General features: G+C 40.5%; 1 protein-coding gene across 1 annotated transcript; it reads right to left on the reverse strand.

Moving 5' to 3' along the window:
- LOC306869197 (latent-transforming growth factor beta-binding protein 3-like) lies at positions 1-27005 on the reverse strand. Its single transcript, XM_079415847.1, has 29 exons — positions 26862-27005; positions 26558-26663; positions 25739-25905; positions 25525-25630; positions 24560-24646; positions 16773-16892; positions 16522-16683; positions 15360-15473; positions 15243-15256; positions 15014-15083; positions 14735-14821; positions 14475-14600; positions 13721-13846; positions 13491-13619; positions 13185-13304; positions 11328-11450; positions 10408-10530; positions 8672-8791; positions 8459-8587; positions 8188-8358; positions 8016-8096; positions 7796-7924; positions 6746-6883; positions 5059-5199; positions 4619-4777; positions 4192-4353; positions 1551-1640; positions 1334-1465; positions 1-1220 (listed from the first exon to the last, which is right to left on the reverse strand). Exons 1-29 carry the CDS (start codon positions 26988-26990, stop codon positions 1069-1071), a joined length of 3513 nt encoding a protein of 1170 aa, XP_079271973.1. The 5' UTR covers positions 26991-27005; the 3' UTR covers positions 1-1068.

Below are 27005 nucleotides of genomic sequence, written 5' to 3' on the forward strand. Positions count from 1 at the left end.
AAGATTGTAAACTGACACCAAAACAAGGTGCTTGTATTTTATTTTTTAAACACCAAAGACACCCCGCTACAGCCTAATTATAATTAAAGAAAAATAAAAAGGACAAATATATAGAAAAAAAAAAAAACAGTCAGCAGCACTGAGTTTGACTTCTTTTTTCTTGTTTATTAATTTTATCTTAATTTCTTTGGTATATGCACTTGTGTAGTTATTAGGTCGAGTTTTTTTCTGTGAAAAATAACCTCACAGTTCTGTCTCATTAAGAAAGCAAAAGTATTTAAGAAACTGAAAACTTTTTTTTTCCATTTCAGTAGAACTTTTTTGCACAATTTAAATGGTTCAGAAAACCAAAATCATCACTGGCATCTTTGTCAATGACTAACTTCATATAAAAACGATAAGGTTCTCAGTGCAACCAAAGAAAGATGACAACGGTTGCATTATCAAATAAAGAAAATGTACAAAGCAAATTAACAGAGCAAAACGCTATCAATGGGAAACAAAAAACAGACATCAATACAAACAAAGGAATATCACAAAAATCAAGTGATCGTTAATACCAAACTGAAAAATGGCAGAAACCAATAAGAAAAAACACAAGTCTTGAGAAAGTCTTACCAATTTAAATCTTAAAAAAGAAAAAGAAAAATACAATATTTAACAAAATAATGAGCTATAATAAAGTTAACCAAAATGTGCTGAGCAGCAGCATAATTACAAAAAAAATGATCCCACTTAAGTTAGAAGACACATTTCATCCAATGAAAATCCCTCATCCAGCAACAAACACATTTTAAAATGGGTGCAAACAGATATGAATAAAAGTATAAAATAAAAGGCAACATAACATCTTAATATTTCAGAAGTTAAAGATTAATTCCCAACATAAGAAAATGATTAACAGGAAATGAGAATGTGAAACATTAAATGTTTTTGTGTATGTGTGTGTTTATGGGTAAATGTTCATAATTGCAGTTTTTTAGTGGTGGCATATGAATTGTTCTGTATGTACATGAGAGAGAGTGTGGGCTGTAGAAGCGTTAACTGTGTGGATGAGCCATGGTGCTGTTACTGAGTCCTAGCGCGTATACACACATTTGGTCGGCGTGCCGCTACAAATCCGAGTTTACAGTGACATTTGAATGAACCGAGGGTGTTAATACAGCGTGCATTCTTGCAGAGGCTCTGCCCTGTCCCTCGGCCTGCACACTCATCGATATCTAGAGGAAGAAAGAGAGAAACCGCCTCAAAATATGTCTGTCCATACACTTACAAATAATGAAATATGTCGACTTCAGGAACATGACCTTAATGATTATGCATTCATACTCACCTATACAGCGTGTTCGTGAGTGGTCCAGTACAAATCCAGTATTGCACTCGCACATCGTACCCAGATAGGAGCGCACGCACCGTCCATTAGCACAGCTACACTCGTCTGAGTCTTCCTCTGAACTGTCTCCATCTGAACACGTGAGAGTGACAGAAAGAGTCGTGAATAACTCAGCCAGTTCTGTTTAGTTCAAGGTGAATAACACTGCCAAGGTCACCTGGGTTGTAATTGGAGAAAGCTGCCAGGAAGTCCCCCTCTCCATCAGACTCAGTCTCCAAATGCATTTCACACAACCTGTTAAAAAGCACTGCACACACACCGAAACAAAATAAAGGATAGTTATGTTTGATATTTCTTTTCATCTTAGTGAAAGTGAAAAAAGTGAAAGTGACGTGACATACAGCCAAGTATGGTGACCCATACTCGGAATTCGTGCTCTGCATTTACCCATCCAAAGTGCACACACACAGCAGTGAACACACACACACACAGCAGTGAACACACACACACCCCCGGAGCAGTGGGCATTTATGCTGCGGCGCCCGGGGAGCAGTTGGTTTGGTGCCTTGCTCAAGGGCATCTCAGTCATGGTACTGAGGGTGGAGAGAGCGCTGGACATTCACTCCCCCCACCTACAGTTGTGGTCAGAATTATTGGAACCCTTGGTAAATATGATCAAAGAAGACTGTGAAAATTAACCTGCTTTGTTAATCCTTTTGATCTTTTATTTAAAAAAAAAAAAATCACAAAAAGCTAACCTTTCATTGGATAATAAGAATTTACAATGGGGGGAAATATCATTATGAAATAAATGTTTTTCTCAAACACACGTTGGACACAATTATTGGCACCTTTTTATTCAATACTTTTTGAAACCTCCATTTGTCAGTTTAACAGCTCTAAATCTTCTCCTATAATGCCTGATGAGGTTAGAGAACACCTGACAAGAGATCAGAGACCATTCCTTCATCCAGAATCACTCCAGATCCTTTAGATTCACAGCTCCATGACGGTGCTTCTTCTCTTCAGTTCACCTCACTCATTTTCTACAGGGCTCAGGTCAGAGGACTGGAATGGCCAACAGAAGCTTGGTTTTGTGCTCAGTGACCCATTTTTGTGTTGTTTTTGAGGTTTGTGTTTGGATTATTGTACGGTTGGAAGATCCAAACATGGCCCATTATAAGATTTCTAATAGAATCAGTCACTTATTGATTTTTTATCTGTTGGTATTTGATAGAATCCATGATGTCATGTGTCTGAACAAGATGTCCAGGACCTCCAGCAGAAATAGGCCTACAACATCAAAAATACAGCAGTATATTTCATTGTACACATGGGGTACTTTTTATCCCTGTGTTCACCAAACCCATCTTGAGTGTTTGCTGCTAAAAAGCTCATTTTTTAGTTTCATCTGACCATAGAAGCCAGTCCCATTTGAAGTGCCAGTCCTGTCTGATAACTGAATATGCTGGAGTTTGTTTTTGGATGAGTGAGAAGAATTTTTCTTGAAATCCTCCCAAACAACTTGTGGTGATGTAGGGGCTGTTTGACAATTTTTTTTTAAGGTTTTCTGACCCCGAGACTCAACTATTTTCTGCAATTCTCCAGCTGTGATCCTTGAAGAGTCTTTAGCCACTCAAACTCTCCTTCTCACCGTGCATTAGGACGATATAGACACACGTCCTCTTCCAGGCAGTTTCATTACATTTTCTGTTGATTGGAAATTCTTAATTATTGCCCTGATGGTGGAAATGGGAATTTTCACTGCTCTAGCTCTTTTCTTAAAGCCACTTCACTAATTTGTGAAGCTCAATTATCTTTTGCTGCACATCAGAAATATATTCTTTGTTTTTTCTCATTGTGATGGATGATTAAGGGAATTTGGGCTTTGTTTTCCCTCCTATTTATATTTCTGTGAAACAGGAAGCCATGGCTGGATAATTTCATGTTCATAATCACCCTAAAGTGCTCAAAATTGTGAATATGAATGGGAGTATACTTCAGAGATATTTTACTCTTAAGAATTTCTAGGGGTGCCAATAATTGTGTCCAACGTGTGTTTGAGAAAAACATTTATTTCATAATGATATTTCCCCCCATTTTAAATTCTTATTATCCAATGAAAGGTTAGCTTTTTGTGAATTTTTTAAATAAAAGATCAAAAGGATTAACAAAGCAGGTTAATTTTCACAGTCTTCTTTGATCATATTTACCAAGGGTTCCAATAATTCTGACCACAACTGTACAATCCCCGCCGGCCCGAGACTCGAAACCCGCAACCTTTGGATTACGAGTCCGACTCTCTAACCATTAGGCCACAACTTCCCGTACATCACAATTTCATCCTTTTCTACCTGCTTTGCTAATGTAAAAAAGAAAATTCAACACTGGCAAACGTTTTTTTTCTATTATGTTCATTCAAACGTTTGAGTATGATTGTTTTTTAAAGAATTTAATGCTTTTCTTCAGCAAGGATGCATTAAATTTATCAAAAGTAACAGTAAAGATTTTGTATTTCAAATAAATGCTGTTTTTTAATTTCTATTCGTCAAAAATCCTAAAGAAAAACTAAATGTTTCCCAGTTACCACAAAATATTAACTGTTTTCAAATAATTATTGTAATAATTATAATAAGAAATGTCTCTTAAAGCAGCAAATCAGCATATTAGAATGATTCCTGAAGGATCATGGGACATTGAAGACTGGAGTAATGGTTGCTGAACATTCAAAAAAATAAATTTTAAATGAAATTCAAATTGAAAAACCATTAAGAATATTTTACAATGTTACAGTTTTTACCGTATTTTCGATCAAATATATGCAGCCTTCTAAGCACAAGAGCATTTTTTTGCGATACCTGAATTTCTATTTGGACAGGTCCGGCACTCTGGGCCCCAGCCACGACCGTAGTGACAGCAGCACTCAGAGTACGTCACCGTTAGCTCATTTCGTGGCATAGTGCACATAAGATCCTCATCAACCTCCTGGAAACATATGTCCTTATGTGCTGCAGTACGGTCTGAGAAAGACAGAGATAAGCAGATGATGGAGGACATGAAAAAGAAACAAATACAGAGGGTTCACAAAAGAAATGGCAAAGTAGGTGGAAACAAAGTCAACTCCAAGGCTAACACTGCTAAAATATATTTAATGGTCCATGCTCAGAGGTTCAGAGCAGTAACTTGTGGACTGCCAGGCTACATGAAGGCCAATCAAAAACAAACAAACAAAAAAAAAGTTTCCACCAATCACAAGTCTGCATGCAGATTACTTGTGATACCCACCATCATAGACGCATTGCTTGAGGGCTGCACTGAAGGTGTGTGGCTGCTTGCAAATGCAGTGGAAGGAGCCGGGAGTGTTGACACATCTCCCGTTCCTACAGTAGGAGGGATCTTCACACTCGTTCACATCTGAAAGGTGCACCACAGACACACCCGTTACTAAAGAGATATACAGAGAGAAGGACAGATAGAGAGAAAACAGCAGGAGGGAGGAAGACAAGGAGAGAGCCATCAGAAGCACACAGTCTTGGGTGAGAACTTCAATAAATGCCTGGAGTTATTTCATCTTTACTATTCCAGGAAGAGCAGTTGAATTTCTTAGGAAATGAATAGCCCAACACATTTTGAGCCATAATAAAACAGACCATCTGTACATTACATTCTAAGAACTCATGCCATTTTTTATTAGCACCGTGATGTTTCCATAAAACTATACTCACCCGCCTGCTCCTCAGGTGTGACGCAGCTGTTACGGTCGGTGGCCAGAATCCAGGGAGGAGTGCAGAGGCAATAATAGGAATCTTGGGTGTTTACACAGTGGCCATTTTTGCAATTAGCAGGGTCCTGACATTCATCCACACCTGAATCAAAAAAATTTACATCAGGATACTTGAGTTTACAATGATTAAATTATTACAATAATTTATATTACATTTATATTTCATTTTTTAAATAAATTAAAAAATACATTGGCTAGTGGCTACCGTTCAAACATTTGGGGTCTTTTGCTCACCAAGACTTATTAAACTTTACCTATTACATTTATAAAAAAAAAGAAAAAAAAAAAAAAGAAAAAAAACTGAAGAATGTGAAATATTAGTAGAATTAAGAAAAAAACAGTTTAAAATGTTATTTATTCCATCTCTGCCATTACTCCAGTCTCCAGTGGCACATGATCATTCAGAAATTATTCTAACAGGCTGATCTGATACATTTTATTACGGAAATAGTGGTGCTGTTTAACATTTTTTTAGGAAACTTGATTTTTTTTTCAGGATTCTTTAATAAATAGAAATTTCAAAAGAAGAGAATTGATTTAAAACAGAAATATTTTGTAACATTATAAATTTCCCTACTGTCACTTTTGATCAATTTAATGCCCTCCTGAATAATTTATTAGCTCTGTAAAATCATATGTAGTAGTAGTAGTGTGTAAATATTGTATTAATTATATTTTAGAAATATTTATTATATTTAAAAAAATAATACATATAAAATAAATCCTTGCTGAATAAAGTATTAATTTCTTTAAAAAAACTGCACTGATCTTAAACATATTAATGGAAGTGTAAAAATATTGTATATATTATGTATATATTACATTACATTATGTAACATACATTACATTATATATATATATATTTAATATGAAATATAACAAGTATAAAATATAACTAAATTGTAACTAAAAATTATATACAAATACATATTGCAGGCAAATTGTTTTGATTGATGACAGTGACAGTTATCCCTATATGCAAAGTATTTAAGTTGCATAGGACCCCCGAACCACCTGGGCGTCCCTTGCTCTCATAGATGATTTAAAGACTATGGCTGTGTGATTAATGCAGTGTTTATTCAACACAACAAAAAGAAAACGAGTGAATCATTCAGTGCTCTTCACTGAATAACTTTCATAACTCAATGTATATTTAATTAATATGGTGACGACTACAGTGTTTTATTTACATTTGATTATTTTATTCAATTTTACAGTAGGCTATTATTTTTAGTAGGCTAAATTGTTTAATTTATATCCTTTTTCTTTCGTAATTGTCCATTTGTATTTTTTTGTATTTTTTTCTTTTTTTATTGTAACACTGTTTCAACTCACTGTTGTATGCTGACAGCGAAACTGCTTTGAAAGAACAGATTTAAGGGGTTAAGGGTCCTTTTATGAATGCACTGACAGGGCCCCCTTACAGATATATTATTTTTCAGAAACATGCAGCTGTGTCACTACATAAAGCGTTCTGTGTGCATGTGGGCCAAAGCCTCGTTGGCACAGTAGGCAGCGCGTCGGTCTCATAATCTGAAGGTCGTGAGTTTGAGCTTCACACAGGGCAGAAGCTTTTTAATTGGGTGGCTTTACTACCAAGTGTGACACACTTGACTATAAACACATACCTGTAACTGTGGGAAAGACACACTTCTTGTTAAAGGTGTCAGGGACCCAGGGTGGGTTGCAGGTGCAGTAGAACGACCCTCGAGTGTTCACACAATGTCCATTGGTACACAGGGACTCGTCATGACATTCATCCACATCTACAGGGGGAAAGAGAGAGAAAATACTGTTAAGGAATTCTACAATGCATTTGAGTTTGATAAATATGAAAGATGAAGGTTTATCATGTGTTGGTGTGTCAAATGTGAGTGCTGTACTTGTGTAATTCTACTGCTCCCTAGTGGCTGACAAATGATTCTTTCTACCACTAGCAGGCAAGTACAGCAGCACAAAAAAAATCTTTCCTTTTCAATATCAGTATCATACTGGTTTTCTGAATTTTTTTCATTTTTGGTGGTTTAAAAAAAATAATCTAATAAAATAACGACTGTTTGAACCACTGCAAAATTTTAAATTATATAGCCCATTCCAATGCATGACCAAAATAACAACACATTAAGATTTACAATTGTTATTTAATAATTTAGCAAAAATTAATTTCTTTACTGTATTTGTAAAATCATGGCACTGTACAAAATATTGTACTTTTACACACCACTGTTCCAAAGTTTAAATTTTTTTAAATAAATCTCTTGAATGCACCAAAGCAGCATTTAAACAATAAAACAGTAATATTGTGAAATATTGCAATTTCTTTTCAAATAACTCTTTTCTACTCGAACATATTATAAAATGAATTTTCAGAAGCCATTCCTGTAGACGTCAGTGTCATGTGATCCTTCAGAAATCATTCTAACATGCTGATTTGGTGCTCAAGAAACATTCTTATCATTATCAATGTTAAAAACATATGCGCTGCTTAATATTTTCGTAAAAATCATGATCCATCGCTTTTCAGGATTTTTTGATTGAAGTTCATTACAATGTAACAATGAAAAAGACTACTGTCAATGCTTTCTTTCCAAAAAAAAACCCCAAAAACTTTTAAACTGTAGAGTATATGTCCATGTAAGTGTGTACAGAAAAATGTGTGTATTTGTGTGTGATTTTACCGATACATTCCAGTAGATTGCTGTCATAGTAAAATCCCTGTTGGCAGTAGCATTCAAAGCCAGGCTGTGTGTTCATACAACGTCCCTCCTTACAGATCTCATTAGAGAACAATACACACTCATCAATATCTACAAAGAGAGCATGAAAGTCAGAGGATTTACTTTATTATGTGAGGAAGTGTGTTTGTGTTTGTGAATACACATATTCATGCACATATACCTTGCAAAGGCAATCCATATTCCATCTTTCCTTCCTCATGGTAAAATCCCCTGCCAACTGGACACAGAGAGTGATACTCCGCTGGAAAAAAACAGACAACATCAATCAAACACTGATGGACCAATTTACCTTTCATCCATTAATACATACATGTATTCATCTGTAATCTAACCAGAGTGGTAGACGGGACAGGGGTAGATCTCGCAGTGATCTCCCCATCCCACACCGATAGAGCAGCAGCACTCCTGCTTAGTAACGTTGGTTGCCAGGACGCTATCACAGAACACGGTGTCATCTAGATTTAGGTAGCACTCCTTCTTATCATTCCAAACTATCTCAACCTCTGTGTGGAAAAAAACAGAAATAACCGAACTTCGTAAAAAAAAAAAAAAAAAAAGGCAAAAGCAACTTCATGTGATCAAACTCACTAAACCAGCTCTCACCTTCACAGCTGTGTTTGTCTTCAGACAGCCTGAAACCATCGTTGCACACACACACATATCCACCCTGCCTGTTTTCACATACACCGTGAGGCTGACACAGACTCCTTTCCACAGCGCACTCATCTATATCTGAGAGAGAGTGTAAAAAGGTGAACAAGAGGACCAAGACCAAGATAAGGAACTGGGTGATGTAAAAAGTGTGAAATCCCATACCCTGGCATCGGCGCCCACTGACGAGCATGTATCCTTTTTGGCACTCGCAGCGGTAAGAGCCCATCGTATTGATACAGCGTCCTCGCTGACAGTTAGAAGCTCGGTCACACTCATTAATATCTAAAGAGATCAAACATATTCTTACTGATTCACGTAGGGTGTGCATTAGTGAATTGTTTCAGCTGTATTAGAAGGGTTACAAAAGATATTTGCTCACTATCATTCAAAAGTTCCCCAAATAAAATGAATCAGTTTATTGAGCAAGGATGCATTAAATTGATCAAAATTAACATTTATAATTTTAAAGGGATAGTTCACCAAAAATGAAACTTTTGGTATCATTTACCCACACTCATTTCATTTCAAACCTGTTGAACATAAAAAGATATTTTGAAGAATGCTGGTAATTAAACAGTTGATGGTCCCCATTGACTTCCATAGTATTTCTTTCCTTACAATGGAAGTCAGTGGGGACCAGCAAATATTTGGTTCTTCAAAATATCTTCTTTTGTGTTCAACATAAGAAAGAAACTTATACAGTTTTGGAATGACATGAGGGTGAGTAAACAATGACAAAAACCACCAGTAAACACCATTTTTGGGTGTACAAGATGAATAAAGACTGGGTGAAAAAGATTTATATCTCAAATAAATGCAGTGCTTTTGAACGGTCTATTCATCAAAGAATCCTAAAAAATATGTAGCACTGTTTCCACAAAATATTTTAACAGCACAACCGTTTTTCAATGTTGATACTAAGAAGAAATGGTTCTTGAAACCAAAGCAGCACATTAGAAAGGTTTCTGAAGGATCAAGTGACACTAAAGACTGGAGTAAGCTTCTCCATTACAGGAATACACATATATATATATATATATATATAGTGAACTGGGGGAGAGAGAGTGGGACAGGATCAGAAAAGGTCGAGTCATGACTCGAACTCGGGATGCCCAAAGCGCAACGGCGTCAGCGTGCTACCCACGACGCTATTGGCGCTGACATAAATCATATTTTAAATAAAATTTAAACTGAAAATAGTTATTTTAAATTGTAATAATATTTCAAATATTTACTGTTTCAATTGTTTAAATAAATGCATCCTTGTTGAGCATAAGACACTTCATTCTGACTTTTTACATTTGGGGATTATTGGCTTTATTGCATATTTAAGACCACATAAATGATTAACTATTGTAAATGTTTGTTATACAGAAGGATATTTTTGGTCCTGAATGCTAATTGGTCAGTACTGTGTTTCCGGCCATGCTAAAGACTGGAATACACTACACAACTTTTTTTTTTTTTATCTGAAGAGATTTTTTAAAACTCTACATCATACAATGGCTGTATTTTTAAATAGTAACAGAGAAAAACTGGGCATTATACACTAAACGACTGAGAATCACACAGCAAAAATCCCACTACCAGACTTTCAAGTCACTCTGAACACAATGATCTCCTGCAGAAACATGTGCCTAGGAGAAGTATGACAAATGAAAACAATGTGCGCTCTACAATTGGCTCAAAATATCAAACAAGCTTTTCAACTGGATGGAGTCATACACTACGTGGTTTTCTGTGAAAATTCCATCTACCGAAAATCTGCAGACTTAAATTGAAGTGCAAAATTTTCTTTAGTGCATTACATTCTCTATACAATTTGTACTGTAGTATACAGATATTGCAGTATTAAGTTCATGAGACTCGCAGCATTGGGTTAGTAATTACTAGCTGACCTTCGCAGTGGCTTCCCTCTTGTGTAGGCTGGTAACCAAGGTAACACTGGCAGCGGAATGATCCCTGAGTGTTAATGCAGTGACCGTTAGCACACAGATGGTTATCCTGACACTCATTGATGTCTGTGGAGAGACGAACAGACACATAACTTTCAAGAAAGAGCACATACACACGTGCTCAATTCTATTTATGTATATGTTGAAAAGTTGTGTTTGCAAGTATATTTATTCCCTTTAGAATGAACTTGTGCAGGAAGTAATAAAATCAATTTTAAAACCATTCTGAATGGCAAGATTAAGTTTCCATTAAAGGAACACTCAGCATTTTTTTGGAAATAGGCTCATTTTACAACTCCCCTAGAGTTAAACAGTTGAGTTTTACCGTTTTTGAATCCATTTAGCCGATCTCAGGGTCCGGCGGTAGCACTTTTAGCTTAGCTTAGCATAGATCATTAAATCGGATTAGACAGTTAGCATCTCGCTCAAAAACGACCAAAGAGTTTTGATAATTTTCCTATTTAAAACTTGACTCTTCTGTAGTTACATCGTGTACTAAGACTGACGGAAAAGTTGCGGAATAAGAGTATAGTTCCTAGTCATATCGGCCCAGAAAATCACAACTTTTAATTTTCCGGTAGCCTTAGTACATGATGTAACTACAGAAGAGTCAATTAAAAAATTATCGAAACGCTTTGGTCATTTTTGATGACCAAATGCTAATGGACTAATCCGATTTAATGGTCTATGCTAAGCTAAGCTAAAGGTGCTACCGCCAGACCCAGAGATCGGCTGAATGGATTCAAAAACGGTAAAACTCAGTTTAACTCTAGGGGAGTTGTAAAATGAGCCTATTTCCAAAAATAGTGGAGTGTTCCTTTAACCAATATGTTGTTTAGTTTTATTGGCTGTGTGCCACTGACCTCTGCAGCCTTTGCTGTCAGTCTCAGGCAGGAAGCCCTCATTGCACAGACATCGATAGGATCCTGCCAAGTTCTCACAACGGCCGTTCAGACAAACACCACGCTTCTGACACTCATTGACATCTAACACACAGAGAGAGACAGAGAGAGAGACAGAGAGAGACAGAGAGAGACAGAGAGAGACAGAGAGAGAGAGAGAGAGAGAGAGAGAGAGAGAGAGAGAGAGAGAGACCAAAAACAAGACCGTAAGCGGCACCTCTTTTCTCGTTTATTTTTTCCCATTTTTGAAAAGTATTGTTTCCCAGTTTTCTCCCGCGGCATGGAAGCCGCCACCCGTTTCGCCGCTCTAGCCCGTCTTGATCTCCCGTTCTAGGAGTACACCGGGGAGTTCTGCAAGCTCGGGGAGTTCTGCAAGCAGCGTGGGATCATCTGTTCTGGCTCGGGGGCCAACTACCATTGCCCCGTGGACCTCCCAGACACCACTGGACTGAGTTGGAGAGAAGGTATCTTCCGGTGTCTGGGAAGTCTAGAACCAGCCCACCGTCATCCGCGGTCAACGCAAGCCCGCCATCCGTGGGGAACTCTACACTGCCGTCCGCTCCCAAGCCTGCCGTCCGCAGGGAATTTTACGCCGCCGTCCGCGGCTCACCCAAGCCCGCTGGCCGCCCCTGACTCAAGCCCAGTGCCAGCCCCTCGAAAGAGCTATGCTGTGCCTGTGCCCCCAGAGCGCCCTCCAGTGCTGGCCCCTAGAAAGCGCTCTCCAGAGCCTGCTCCTAGACAGCGCCCTCCAGTGCCCGTTCTTCCAGTGTCTGCGCTTCCAGAGCGCCCCCAAGTGTCCGCTCCTCCAGTACGCCAGACTGATTGAGCCCCTACTTTCCCCAAGGAATTTTTTTTTGGGGGGGGCTGGGGTAGTAGGGCTCCAGCCGTAGAGGCCGAGGCGGGGGTTGGGGCCACGATGCAGCCTCGGAGGCGGTCCCGCCATGGCCTCCCGAGTCCCCTGACCCGCCATGGCCGCCCGAGCTCCCATCTCCGCCGTGGGTCCCGGAACGGGCATCGCCCTCACTCCCCGTTGGAAGTGTTAAGGTGCAGGACGCGCCTTCCTGGAGGGGGGAGTAAATGTCAGTCTTGTGTCCCCATGTCCTGTGTTTCCCTCCCTCTTATGTCCATATTTGGTTTCCTGTTCCTGCCCTTGTTCTGTGTGATCATTAGTTCATTAGTCTCCGTTTGTTTGATTACTCCTCACCTGTTTCAGTTCTCCTTGTTTGATTCCCCAGTATTCTTAAGCCTTGGTTTTCCCCGTGTCTGATGTCCGGTATTGTAGATGTCATGTGTTTGTCTTACCCCCATTCTCCACGTGTGTACTCCTTGGATTCTTCAATAAAAGAAGTTTTGAATGTTCTCCTGGCTCCAGCGTAGTTTGTGACAGTTTCAACATTGCATCATACTACGATCATTATTTGACCATGTATTACGGTGTCTTTTGCCTTTTAAACACATTAAAATGCACAAATTCACATTACATTTTTTCATGTAATGCATGGATTCCCAAACGTTTTTGTCATCTGAACCTCTTTCACCTAATATATTTACTTGAAGTAACCCTGAGATTTTAAAATAATATTTTAATAATTAACAAATTTGCATGTGGATAAATATAATAAAAATATAATGACAGCAAATGGCATGCACAAAGGGAAGTGTAAAGAGAGTTGTTTTGGTTTAGTCATGAAATGTCTGGAAGTCTGTGCGAGGAGCTGATGGTAGTCAGAATGGCTTTAGCCCTATAGTTCTAAGAATGTGAGCTAAACTGTTTGTGAGTGGTTGCACGTGTCTCTGTATGTGTGTAAGTATTCAGACCATAACACACTCCTCCCTGTGTTTGGTATCCAGGTTGGCAGGGTATACACTCATAGGATCCAACAGTATTCTCACACTGTTTGTTAGGACATATACTCAGTTGCGAACATTCATTAATGTCTGCATTTGAGAGACCGCAACAGCATAGACAATGAGACTCTCACAAACCTTCCCTGACATTTAAATACACTGCTAATAAAAAACAAAATAAACCATACTGGATGAACATGAACTGTTTATAGGTGTCTACATTTAACATTAATTAGGTGTATTGTGTCTATGCTTTGTATGGGTGGGTGTCCTCACCTTCACAGAGAGGTTGTCTGCGTGATTTGCTATGGAAGCCCGGCAGACACTCACACTTATAGGATCCATGCAAATTAGTGCAATGCCCTCCAACTCCGCAGATATCAGGCTTAGAACACTCGTTTACATCTGAAAACATGCATCCAAACAAGTGTCAGCCATCTGTACTGATACGCTCATATATTTAGTAGCTGTACACTGCATTTGAATAGACGATGCTGGTCACTTACCAATACATTTGCGTTTCCCATTATGCACCACAAGTTTGTAGCCATTGTGACAGTGGCATCTGTAGGAACCCACGGTGTTAATGCAGGTGCCTCTACCACATGGCTCCGAGTCACATTCATTTTCATCTACAGAAAGAGTGAGAACATTGTATATATTTTTATGTTATCTTTATTGTGTAATATAGTTGTTTTATATAGTAATTTTAAAAACATTATACACTACTATTCAATTACTATACCATTCTATTTCAAATAAATGCTGTTCTTCTGAACTTTCTACTGATTAAAGAATCCTGAAAAATTGTGTCATGGTTTCTACAAAAATATTAAGCAGCACAACTGTTTATATTGCTGATTATATAAGAAGAAATTTTTCTTGAGAACCAAATCAACATGATTTCTGAAGGATCGTGTGACACTTAAGACTGAGGTAAAGGCAGCTGAAAAGTCAGCTGTGCCATCACAGGAGTAAATTATATTTGAAAATCTATTCAAATAAAAAAAAAGTTATTTTAAACTGTAATAATATTTTGCAATATTACTGTTTTTACTTTATCAAAAAAAAAAAAGAAACCTTTAGTGACCATAACAGACGTCTTTTAAAAACAATAGAAAATCTTACCATCCCCAAACTTTTAATTGGTAGTGTATAATATTTTATGCACTACAAATCCAGGCTTTTATTTTAGCGTACATCCATCTGTGATTTCATTGTTTGTAAAGTATGTGTGTGTATTTACATGTGTGTACTCACCCACACAACTCTTTCTCTGTGGATGGGGTCGATAGCCAGTGTAACAGTGGCACATGAAACCATTTTGCATGTTCACACACTCTCCATGGCCGCATATATTCCAGTTAAGCTTGCAGTCATCCATTGCTGTGATACCCAAACCCAAAGAAAAAAATCCATAATTGTAAAAAAAAAAAATCATTTTTCTTATTAAATTACCAAACAGAACTTTGCATAAACCAATACTGCAGATTTAACTGACAAGATGTCATGGAACTCACGTGAAACCTGCGTCTGGGCCACTTCATGTGAATCACTCTCTGGAGGCACATGGACTATGGGAGGAGTTGTTGGCCTGGCCACAATGACTAAAGAGACAGAAGTGAGGAAGGTAGAGAAAAAGACACATTTTGAAAATAAATTAATGTTTAAATATTTGTGAGTAAACGAAAAAAGAAATGCAGACAATTATTGCTATAGACACAACATATTGCATGTTTGATATTTGCGCTACCGTGTGAGCTATGCAGAAACACATCGCTACATTTTCTAAAGTGTACCTGGGTGGCGAGGCCTGTGTGTATTGATTGGTAAGAGCTGCATGGACGTTGTCGTTTGAAATGGGATTTCCTGTTGACATGAGAGCAAAATCAATTACGTGAACTGTCTACAGCTGATCTCCCATTATTTTATTTATTAAAACTGCGACTTTGAGATTTCTGTCAAAGACGACTTTTGCTTTCTGTTCTTCCCTCGTCTGGTAGTTTAGGCATAAAACCAGAATCTTACCGGAGGCTTGACCTCTGAAACACAAGCACAGAGATACAATGAATAATCAGTCAATAAAAAAATAAAGAAATCAATCTTAAAGAATTTTTATCTCAGAAGTAATTCAAATGTCTCTACCAGTGTCAGGATTAATGTGTTCAATACTGGTAAGGAAGGGCTGAATGGACAGAGTGCCATGATAGGTCAGGAAAGACATCCCCTTTCCAGCTGGACAGATCTTATTAAAGGAAGCTAGAAATAGAGCGAGAGAGAAAGAAGAATTAGAGAGAGAAAGCCAAAGATTATTTAGTCAAAGAGTCAAAACCTTCTTTAAAGATACAGACACATGTACACAATAGGATTGGGCAAAATTCAGAGTTGAAAAATTGACACAATTTCAGTTCATAATTGGCAAAAAAGAAGTTGAATCGGAATTTGAATTTGAATGACAAGAGGAGGAACTTACTGGATTGTAATGCTAAGAAATTCAACAGGTAATTAGGCTAATTCTGGGATATTAACCCCCGGTTTCACAGACAAGGGTTAAGCTAGTCCCAGACTAAAATGCATGTTTGAGCTGTCTCAATTGAAAATATCTTGCTCTGACATGTCTTAAAATATGTCAGTTTCATTGTTCTGTGTCAAGATGCACACCTTAATGCAGGGATCTCCAACCCTGCTCCTGGAGAGCTACCATCCTGCAGACTTCAGTTCCAACCCTGCTGCAACACACCTGTCTGTAATTATCAGGTAGCCCTGAACACCTTGATTAGCTGGTTCAGGTGTGTTTGATTGGGGTTGGAGCTGAAATCTTCAGGAGGGTAGCTCTCCAGGAGCAGGGTTGGAGACCCCTGCCTTAATGTTTTCTTCTAAGGTATTTTTGTAAAAGTTGCTTAAATATCTTAATTTAACTAAGGCCTAGTCCTGCCTTAAGCTAAGCCCCGTTTGTGAAACCGGGCCTTTGTGTTCTTCCACCCTGGTCTAAAATTTGTTAAATATGATGAAACATAAACTAAATACAACATGTCTATAGATAGCTTTTTAAACATCTCTTAAATATTTAAACATTAAAGTTCAAAACATTTTTCAAAAACCTCCAAACAAGGCCTTTTAAAAAATATTTTTCTAGTTTAAAATGAATTTATTGAATTTTAAAGTCATTTTAATTTTACATTCAAATTTGAACTGTAATTCTGCATCCCGTTTGCTACCTTCATATTCAATTCAAATTCAGGAACTTAAAAGGCATTCTCTAATAAATTCTGAATGGTGCACACCCCCACTGAAAAGGCACGCTCACCTGTCCCATCCTGTGGGCATCTCTCGCAGTTGCTTCCCCATGCTTTACCCACAGTGCAGCAGCATATCTCCTGGGACAGGCGTGTTGGAAGAGCATGTTCACATTTCCCTGCTTCCGTAACCATACGATAACAGAGCCCCTGCTCAACTGTTGCTGTTGATGCTAAGAGAGTAAAAAAATCTTTATGATGGTTTGTTGGCCATTCTGTGTATAGTGTTATATGCAAGTTTGCGCACATATTTATGTCTTACCAACACAGCGTGTCCTTTCTGTCAGTACATAACCAGGTTTGCAGGTGCAGCGGAAACTTCCCTGTGTGTTTAAACATTCTCCATTCTGGCACAGCCCCTGTATCATACATTCATTTATGTCTAAGGCAGAGAAAGTAAATAAAATACACAAGAAAAAAGTCATTAGTATTTGTAATACGTCCATGAAAAATATGTAAAAAATAAAATAATAATTTTTTGGTCCTGGTATCGGCTTAGGATCAGAGTGAATGTTTAGATTATGTTCATGGGTAAAATTTAAGATGGCCTAACATTGCCTACAATGGTTAGTAGACTATCCTTTAAAGAAATAAAATTCAGTTAAATCAAGGTAAACCAACTGAGACATTTCACGTCAAAGAGAAACAACTCAAGTCTCTCCTTCTTGTCAAAGATACAGTTTTGTAACCGATTTTCCAGCTGTCATTGTTAGGGCTGTTAAGTAATTCTATTGCAGTCAGAGATGGCGCTGATGGGTTTTCCATCATCGAAGAATTTCTGAAGCTGAATTTCTAACAATGAAAATAAAGATGCCAGAAAATGTTTCTTTCCAATTTTTGTAACTTCTTCCAATTGAGAAGCAACAGTTAGTATTCTATTGTACATTGGTGCCTGCAGTATATACAGTGCTATACACTAAGTTTTTTATGAAAACATAAATGTAGGTTTCTACATCAAGAAGATGATAGGCTCAAGGTCAAAATGTTATCGGAGTAACCAGGGTTTAATGTTACCATTGATGTCAAAAATTTGATTTTCCTTTGGAGCAGAACTTTATATACAGTGTTTCCATGCATTCAGTCTGGCAGCTAAACTGTGTAGCTCTCTGTTGATCTGGATAACACTGAAGCTGAGTAATATCTATTCTCATACTCAATGGGTATTTCCATCTGTAACATTCAAGCAAAAGCATGTTTTATCAGATAACACCCAAAACAGTATGCAGTTTTGTTCATCGGGAAGATCATCATCTGAAGAAATGATGCAATTTAACTGCTGTTGTCTTCATTTTAAATTCTTCATTTTGTGCACTTTGTTCTGATTAAATTCTTCACCTTTCATTTCTTCTGATTTCTCCTAAATCTGAGAAATGTTTTCATTTAAGAGGGCACCTACAGTATATCAAAGGTCTGAAGCATCTGCTCGCACTAAAACCTGACAGATGTTGTTAGTCATTTTGCTAGTGTACAATTTATTCACTTGCCTCGTCCCAACCAAGCATCTCCCTCAATGAGAATATAAATGGAGCTTATCGCTGAATTATCTGATATTTTTATGTTCTCTTCTGCTATTATTCTAAATCTGAAACTATGCAGGTCTATATACCACAGTAATCCAAACTGTCTCCTAACTGGCAGAAAGTCCTTGACTTCTGTATCAGGAATGGATATCAGGACTGCTCTGCTATTACTTTCCTTTCTATGATAAAATGCTTTTTATTGCAGCAACTTTACAGGACTAATCAAAGATTTCCTTAGGTGTTTATGAAATTCTGTGACAACATCTCTACCATAAAAGGCCCTAGAGGGAGTTGATATAGCTTTAAATACATGTACATTTTGTGAATAGTTCAACCATGAAACTCTACTCGCATTCTAATTGGTTCATTCAATTCAATGTTCCCAGCCAATCAGATTCACATACTCATTACTGTTTACCTATATAACCAGGATGTATTCAATGAATGCTATGCTTTAATTTTATGATCCAAGCGTTTAGCAGAAGCAAGTCTCCTTGCCCTGCAGCAGCAGCGTAGCAGATATAGTCTGCCAAGACCAAACCTATGCACATTCTATTTACAATAGGGATGCACTGAAATGAAAATTCTTGGCTAAAGCTGAAACTGAACAAAATGAAACACTGTGCCGAAGGGGGAAATACAGAACACGGTTTTTCGCATTTTTTTCAACATAAATTAAACAGCCAAATTGTGCTTTTTACTGTTTTGTCTTGCTTTTCAAAGAAAAAATCAATTACAAAACAACAATAAAAAAAAAATGAGCACAGAACATTTTTACAGTATAGCAGACATTATACCAACAAAGCACAATTTTGCTTAAAATTAATTAGTAACATTTTCGAGACCCCCTTCTTGAATCAGGCATGTATTTTTTACTGTACAAATAAATGCAGCCTTGCTGAGCAGAAAATACTTTTAAAACATTAGAATATATTACAGATCTCAATTTGAACACTATGGGCCCTATTTTAACGATCTAAGCACACGGTCTAAAGCGCAAGGCGCAAGTGCACTCAGGGCATGTCCGAATCCACTTTTGCAAGTTTAACGACGGGAAAACGGTCGGCGTGCCCGGGCGCATGGTCTAAACGGGTTGTCCCTATTCTCTTAATGAGTAATGGGTGTTTTTTGGGCGTAACGTGCAATAAACCAATCACAGTCTCATCTCGCATTCCCTTTAAGAGCGAGTTGCGCTCGGGCCTGTCACGAATCTGGTCCATGCTCTCCCGGTCAACCACCACTAGAGGTCACCCGTTCACCACAGTGACTATTTTCACTCACAAGCACATTGGACTCCATTTCCCACCATCCATTGCACTCCCTAATCACGCACAGCTGTTCTCAATTATCACACCCACACCTGATCACCATTTCACAATCACCACCACTCACTACTTAAGCCTGGGACTTGCTCTTGCTCACGGCCGAGTATTGTTAGCCTGTCTGCACTACAAAGCGTTCTCTGTTCATAGTTTTCCTCATTGTTTTCCTGTGTTTTGATTCCTGCCCGTGTTCCTGGATTATTCTCTCTGCCTTGCCCTGTTTGGATATTGTACGCCGATCGTCGACCACGCCTGTTTACTGACCACTCTTCTGTCTTGCCCTCAACATACCTGTTTGCTGGTTATTCGACCCTGCCTGTCTTGACCATGTTTCATAATAAAGCTTTGCACATGGATCCGCACGTCTCACGTCTCGTCAGCCCCGTAACAGAATACTCGGCCACAAGAGGATCCAGCAGCTTTTCAAAGGATCAGGAGAATGGTATGGACACAGCATTTCGTCTGTTGCGGTTCAAGCAGGGTATCCGATCATTGGAGGAGTGTATTGAGGAGTTTTTAAGCTTAGCCAATGACTCAGATCTGCCGGACTGTTTTTTGATTCATCTTTTTGGTGATGGCGTTAATAAACCTCTCAGAGGTAAACTATTTAGAGAGGGTCCGCGTTCGTCACTCGCTGAGTTTATGGATTATGCTTTGCTGTGCGTGGGCTCTTCTTTTACTGTGGGTGTCGCGGAGGAACGCGACACCGCACTCACTCACAAAATGGCGGCAGAAACAGCACCCCTTCACGTCGTCGCTGTCAAGCCAGAGTCTGCTCACGTCGTCGCTGTCAAGCCAGAGTCTGCACACCACGTCTCAGTGCTCCAGCCAGAGTCTGCACACCACGTCTCAGTGCTCCAGCCAGAGTCTGCACACCACGTCTCAGTGCTCCAGCCAGAGTCTGCACACCACGTCTCAGTGCTCCAGCCAGAGTCTGCACACCACGTCTCAGTGCTCCAGCCAGAGTCTGCACACCACGTCTCAGTGCTCCAGCCAGAGTCTGCACACCACGTCTCAGTGCTCCAGCCAGAGTCTCTTCACGCCTCCACCGAACTGCCAGAGGCTGTTACCACAGATTCAAGGTCAGTCCTTCGAGTTCTGATATCCAGTGTGATGGACCCACCACTGACGTCGGTGCGAGCAGCTGGCATTCCCAGGGCCTCAACCCTGGCTGTTACAGAGACTGTTCCCCTGACCTCAGTGCTTCCCGTTATGGCGGTCGCCATTTTGAGCGTGTGGGCTGCACACTGTGCTCCTGAGGTCTCTCCTGTTCACGAGTCTGCTCCCGTGCCTCCAGAGGTGGCGGCTTCCGCTGCAGAACCTCCCGAAGTGGTGGCATCTACTCCCGAATCCCGAGAATCCAGTTCTCATGCCACGGAGGCCGTTCCTGACCTCATGGTCTGCCCTGTCACGGCCATGGAGGCCGTTCCGGACCTCATGGTCTGCCCTGTCACGGCCACAGAGGCCGTTCCTGAACTCACGGTCTACCCCGTCACGGCCACGGAGGCTGTTCCTGAACTCACTGTCTGCCCTGTCACGGCCACGGAGACCGTTCCTGAACTCACTGTCTGCCCTGTCACGGCCACGGAGGCCGTTCCTGAACTCACTGTCTGCCCTGTCACGGCCATGGAGACCGTTCCTGAGCTCTCGCCCTGTCCTGTCACGGCTAAAGAGGCCGTCTGTGAGCTCACGCCCTGTCCTGTCACGGCCAAGGAGGCCGTCTGTGAACTCACACCCTGTCCTGTCACGGCCAAGGAGGCCGTCTTTGAGCACACGCCCTGTCCTGTCACGGCTGAAGAGGCCGTCTGTGAGCTCTCGCCCTGTCCCGTCACGGCTAAAGAGGCCGTCTGTGAGCTCACGCCCTGTCCCGTCACGGCTAAGGAGGCCGCCTGTGAATCCTTGTCCTGCCCAGTCACGGCTATGGAGGCCGTCTGTGAATCCACGTCCTGCCTAGTCACGGCTATGGAAGCTGCCTTTGAATCCTCATCCTGTCCTGCCACGGCCATTGAGACCGTCTACGAACTCTCGACCTGCCCTGTCACGGCCCCTGGGACCATGGGGACTCTCTCTGTGTTGTTTGTCTCTGTTCTCCCTGTGGCGTCTGTCTCTGTTTCCCCCAGATCCCTGATCCTGCCATGGCTTCCTGAGCAGTCTGCTCTACCGTGGAGATCCTCTGCCCTGTCTACTCCACACTGGTGGGCTCTGGCTCTGTCTGCTCCGCGGTGGTGGTCAGCTGCCTGGCTCTGGGGGTCTCCTGCTCCACCCAGGTGCGCTCTGGTCCCGTCCTGCCCTGCCACGGCTCCTGAGACCATGAAGGCTCTCTCTGTGTTGTCTGTCTCTGCTCTCTCTGTGTTTTCTGTCCTTGTTCTCCCCAGATCCCAGTCTCTGTCATGGGTTCCTGCCCTGTCTGCCTCCCTGTGGTGGTCCTCTGCTCGGGTCTGGTGGTCATCTGCTCCGCCATGGTGGTCCACTGCTCCGGTCTGGTGGGCTCCGGTCTCGCCTGCTCCGCCCTGGTGGGCTCCGGTCTCGCCTGCTCCGCCCTGGTGGGCTCCGGTCTCGCCTGCTCCGCCCTGGTGGGCTCCGGTCCCGTCTGCTCCGCCCTGGCCTGTGGCTCCGCCCTGGTTTCCTGCTCTGCCGGTTCTGCCTCAGTCCCCGGTCTTCCCACTTCCTCGCGGGCCTGGCCCTCCGTCCCCCCCCCTGTTCCGCCTCTGCTCCACCGCCCTCCTGGATTGTTTGGGAGCGTCTGGAAGCCGCTCTTTGGGGGGGGGCTATGTCCATGCTCTCCCGGTCAACCACCACTAGAGGTCACCCGTTCACCACAGTGACTATTTTCACTCACAAGCACATTGGACTCCATTTCCCACCATCCATTGCACTCCCTAATCACGCACAGCTGTTCTCAATTATCACACCCACACCTGATCACCATTTCACAATCACCACCACTCACTACTTAAGCCTGGGACTTGCTCTTGCTCACGGCCGAGTATTGTTAGCCTGTCTGCACTACAAAGCGTTCTCTGTTCATAGTTTTCCTCATTGTTTTCCTGTGTTTTGATTCCTGCCCGTGTTCCTGGATTATTCTCTCTGCCTTGCCCTGTTTGGATATTGTACGCCGATCGTCGACCACGCCTGTTTACTGACCACTCTTCTGTCTTGCCCTCAACATACCTGTTTGCTGGTTATTCGACCCTGCCTGTCTTGACCATGTTTCATAATAAAGCTTTGCACATGGATCCGCACGTCTCACGTCTCGTCAGCCCCGTAACAGGGCCATGGCAGATTCGAGAGGAAATTTAAGGCGCACAGACGGAACTCGTCTCCAGAGAGCAAACGGATCTGCTCACGTGCGAGCAAATAGGTAGGCTAATTCTGATACACACAATGACTATCCATTATGACATCTATGACATTTTTATATTTATGTAGCCTACACAATAATATTATTTTACACAGTAATCCTTTAATTTTGGCATGTTTGTGTCCCTGTGTGTAAGCAAAGTGAACGCGCGTTGTGGACCAGCCCAGAGGCACATTTTCTACTAATGCGCTCTTTAAATAACAAAAAAATTCTGCGCCATTGACTTTAGACCAGTCTATTTTCAGTCCCTAAAAATAGCAACGCACCAACAATGTGCCTGAACACATCCCTTTTATAGACCAGCACGCCCATGGGCGCAAATGCATTTGCTATTTAAACAACGCGGCGCAGGACGGGAAAATTAGAATTGCGTCGGGCTGAAACTAGCAAAAACACTTGCGCCACGCCTTGCGCCAGGTGTATGATATGGCCTTATGTGTGAATGTTATAATAAATTTATTAATAGAGCTGTTGTAATTATTATTATCATTATCATTGCCTTACTTCATTTTATTTTACAGAACAACAGTACAATTACAATACTAACATTTATGAATGTTGATAAAGTTCTTGCTTTTTCTAAGCTTTTATTTTGATGGAAACCCGTAGGAAGACCTCAGTGTTTATTCTGAGAAGGGTCTGGCTGCAGACTTGCACTTGCACTCTCAGACACTTGCGCTTCTGCGGGTGACGTCACTTGCAGTCTTTTTTATTTTTTTATTTTGTTCTATTTATTGATTATTTTTTGTTTGAATCGCTCAACATTTTACAACAGTAGCCAGATGGTGAAGACAAGAAAAAAGAAACTAAATTACAATGTCACTTGCACTCTCCTGCGGAAGCGAAAGTGTCTGAGAGTGCAAGTCTGAGAGTGCAAGTGCAAGTCTGCAGCCAGACCCTATTGTTTATTCTTGTTGACAACAGCAGATTTATAAATGATTCTCATTACAAATTGTGAAGATGTTTGTCGCATGTATCACATTGTTACATGCCTTCTAAAAATTCCTTAAAATGTTACTGATCAACTGACGAGTAACACAGTTTGAGCACAGATTTTCCTCGCGCTTTGGACTTTAAACCTTGGCTAACAAGCAGATAGCGCTGCAGTTGTTTAAAGCCATTTGGCGATTTCAATCATCATACAGTAATCCGCAAAACAACCACCCCTTCCTCTTCTTGTTGAAGACATGCGATGCAGCACTAAACGGTCTCTCACTGTCGGTGCATGTAATGATTTTTGCATTTTTCTCGGACAGTTTTAAATGCTTCCACACTACCGACATGTTTGCTGCATTATAAAGAGTGTGCACCTCTCAGTCTACACTGGTTGCTATTTGATCGCATCACGTCTTTGTTCGGTACACTTTATTTAGTCTTTTCGCTTATTTGGCCGGACACCGAAAGAGCTTTATTTTGCTATTTTTGGCCGAATAATTTTGGTTGCATCAACATTTGCTGCATCCCTAATTTACATTAATAAAGATTTTTCAATCAATCCCAAGAGTTGTCATGACTGAAATAATGTTATAACAGTTACTATATTATTTTTATATTAATACTAAGATAATTAGATCACGTGACTGAGTAGCTTCAGTTTATGATAGTTATCATAAATTCCACCAACTACACATGAGTTTCATACAATAATCTTGTCAAAATAAAAACCACTGATCTGGCTATGTAGCAAACAGAATGGATGTGATATTTCCCCTAAACCGCATGATAGAAAATGTTTTGGCAGCCGTCTTGTTTGTGTTAATTTAATGCTCATGGATGTGTACATTTTATGACAACCAACATAACTACAATTTGTAAAACCTATACAACACACACAGTTCAGCATTACCTTGGCAGTGAGTGCTGTTGAGTCTCTTGTATCCCTGAGGGCACGTGGAGCCAAAGTCCTTTACTATAGTCTGGTGTTTTCCAGCATCTGAATGAGAGAAATTCAGACAAATTACTAATTATTTCTCCAAGAAAAAGCATCTGTACTAGCTGCTTTGGTTGTTTGACTAAGCCAGAACATGAAACTATGAAACATCACACCAATGAAAAGAATGTAAAATAAAGGCAAATAAAAATTTAAGTGGTGGAAGACGTTGAGAAAATTGATGAAAGAAGTGTCTTTGAGGGGATTTATGTCAAAGAGAAACTGGTAGCATGGTGTGCTGTGTGTGATGTGCTTCACTTCTGTGTGTGAGAAAGTGAGAAAAGGGCCACAGTGGGAACATTTCTCTGAAGCTGATATTTTCTCTTCTGTATAAGAACATGCGAGAAGAGAGACAGAGTGGCTTTCCAGAAAGGCTTTTGCCAAAGCCAACATTTTTTGTCCTTTTTTCCACCCTTCACTTTTGTCTCCTTTTACTGCAAAGGGTGTGTCATTGGAAAATATGGTGATGTTGCTGAGGCACGAAGACACTCGCAGACATTCACACACACTCGAACGCAAACACTAACACACATCCACTCATACACAGAAATGTTCACCAGGCCAGGATCACCGTCTGACTGAGCTCTGAGACATCAAATGAGTTACAGAGAGAAAACGGGAGTGGAAAAAAGCATTTTTCTTCTAGCCCATATTGAAACTTAACTCCAAGACTGCAATGACACATTCCCACCTGTCAAGCTATGACAGGGTGAATTTGTAGAGAAAAACAGCGCTGAGTGAGATTAACTCTTATTTTTAAAGAATTAGTCATGAGAAGGGATTGTTTTTGGCTGGACAGACACTTTGATCTTGGACAGAAACAGTAAAATGCAAATTCCAAAGAAAAGTTAAATTATATAACAGAAATTATTTGAACTTACAAGGTAGTAACGGGCATTTGTAACATTTATTTTGGCCCCAGGAATTACCCACACTGCCACAGCAGTCTTCCTGATTGGTCAAACCAGGGAGAGGGTTACTACTACACTGTAAAAAGAAAGAGTAATAATTAGAGTGTTGTTAAATATATATTAAATGAGAAATTCATAGGCAAATCAGATTTTGTGTATCATATCATCTACTTCTGTCACTCACAGCCTGTTTGGGAGTGGTTTCCTGGAAGCACCTCCCCTTTGGCTTGTGCGTCTGTGGAGGGAGGCGGGTCACAGGCTTGGTACTGTGAGGCTTGTTCTCTAATTGGTCGATAGGATGAATGACAACTGAAGTGTCTGGCGTGTGAACAACACGAACATTGACCTGCACTGGAAAGATAAAATCAAAAAGAAGGAAATGCACAGTTATTTTTAAATAACTTTTTAATAACAATGAAGTTTAGAAGCATTAAACATGAATAGATGATTTGATATCACAAATTCTAAAAAATAATTATTTTAAAGGGGTCATCGGACGCCCATTTTCCACAAGTTGATATTATTCTTAATGAAAAGTCTGTAACATAGTTTGGTTAAAATTTCTCATTGGTAGTGTAAAAAACTCCTTTTTTTTACCGTGTCAAAAACAGCTCTTTTCAGAGCAAGCCGTATTGTGTCATTCTTCTTTAAATATTAATGAGCTCTGCTGACTCCGCCCCTCTCTTCCGAGCCTCTCTCTGAAGGATTGTTTACTTTAGCCGCTTTCATTGTGAAACTTGCTAATTAGCGCATTATTAGGAAATGCGATTTGCAAAGATTCATTTAAAAAACCCTGCACTCACTTCTTCTGTAGGTGAAGCTGGATCACGAATGATTCGCACGAACATAGACGCATTTAGGTAGCTAGAGGGCGCATTCCCTTCAAAAACAAATGTAATCCTCTTCAGCCGCTCAGATGTCGGGTTTTCATGTGTACACATGTATGTGAAGGAGACCACATTTCAGTCAAATTAATAGTGACAATGTCCTGTGTGCCAATTACCTTCAGAGGAGTGATGTCCAGTGCCTTGCAGAGTGATAACAGAGTGTGTCTGTGTCATCTGCTGCCGCCCACCTGGCTCTGACAGACTCTGGGACTCAGGCATCACCTGGAGAGATTCAATTATTCTCAGTTAATTATTCATCTAGAAAACCTTCAAGAGACATGAGACACATTCAGTATATTCTTTCTATCACAACTGGTTTTGCACCATCGGTTTGTCTGTTTGGAATCAAGATGACAACTGGAAAAAAAGCTGCATTTACAGTTAAATCAGTGGAAAACACAGTGTGAAGGAGACACTCACTTGTACGCTGTAGGCAGGCTGCTTGTTGCCTCGAGAAGCTTGAGTCCGAAGTGGGAATTGGCAGAGGCGTCCGGTGAAGCCTGGTGGACACAGGCAATGTGTGCGGGTACTGCATACTCCTCCATTCATACAGGTGAGAGGACA

Source organism: Barbus barbus (genome assembly GCF_936440315.1).
Source record: "Barbus barbus genome assembly, chromosome: 5".
In the NCBI taxonomy this organism is placed as follows: domain Eukaryota; kingdom Metazoa; phylum Chordata; class Actinopteri; order Cypriniformes; family Cyprinidae; genus Barbus; species Barbus barbus.

Coding starts and splice junctions, on each gene's coding strand:
- LOC306869197 (XM_079415847.1), bottom strand. CDS start 26,990: ATGAATGGAGGAGTATGCAGTACCCGCACACATTGCCTGTGTCCACCA. Junction 26,664..26,861: donor AGCCTGCCTACAGCGTACAA/GTGAGTGTCTCC, acceptor GAATCTCTCCAG/GTGATGCCTGAGTCCCAGAG. Junction 25,906..26,557: donor TGGACATCACTCCTCTGAAG/GTAATTGGCACA, acceptor TTATCTTTCCAG/TGCAGGTCAATGTTCGTGTT.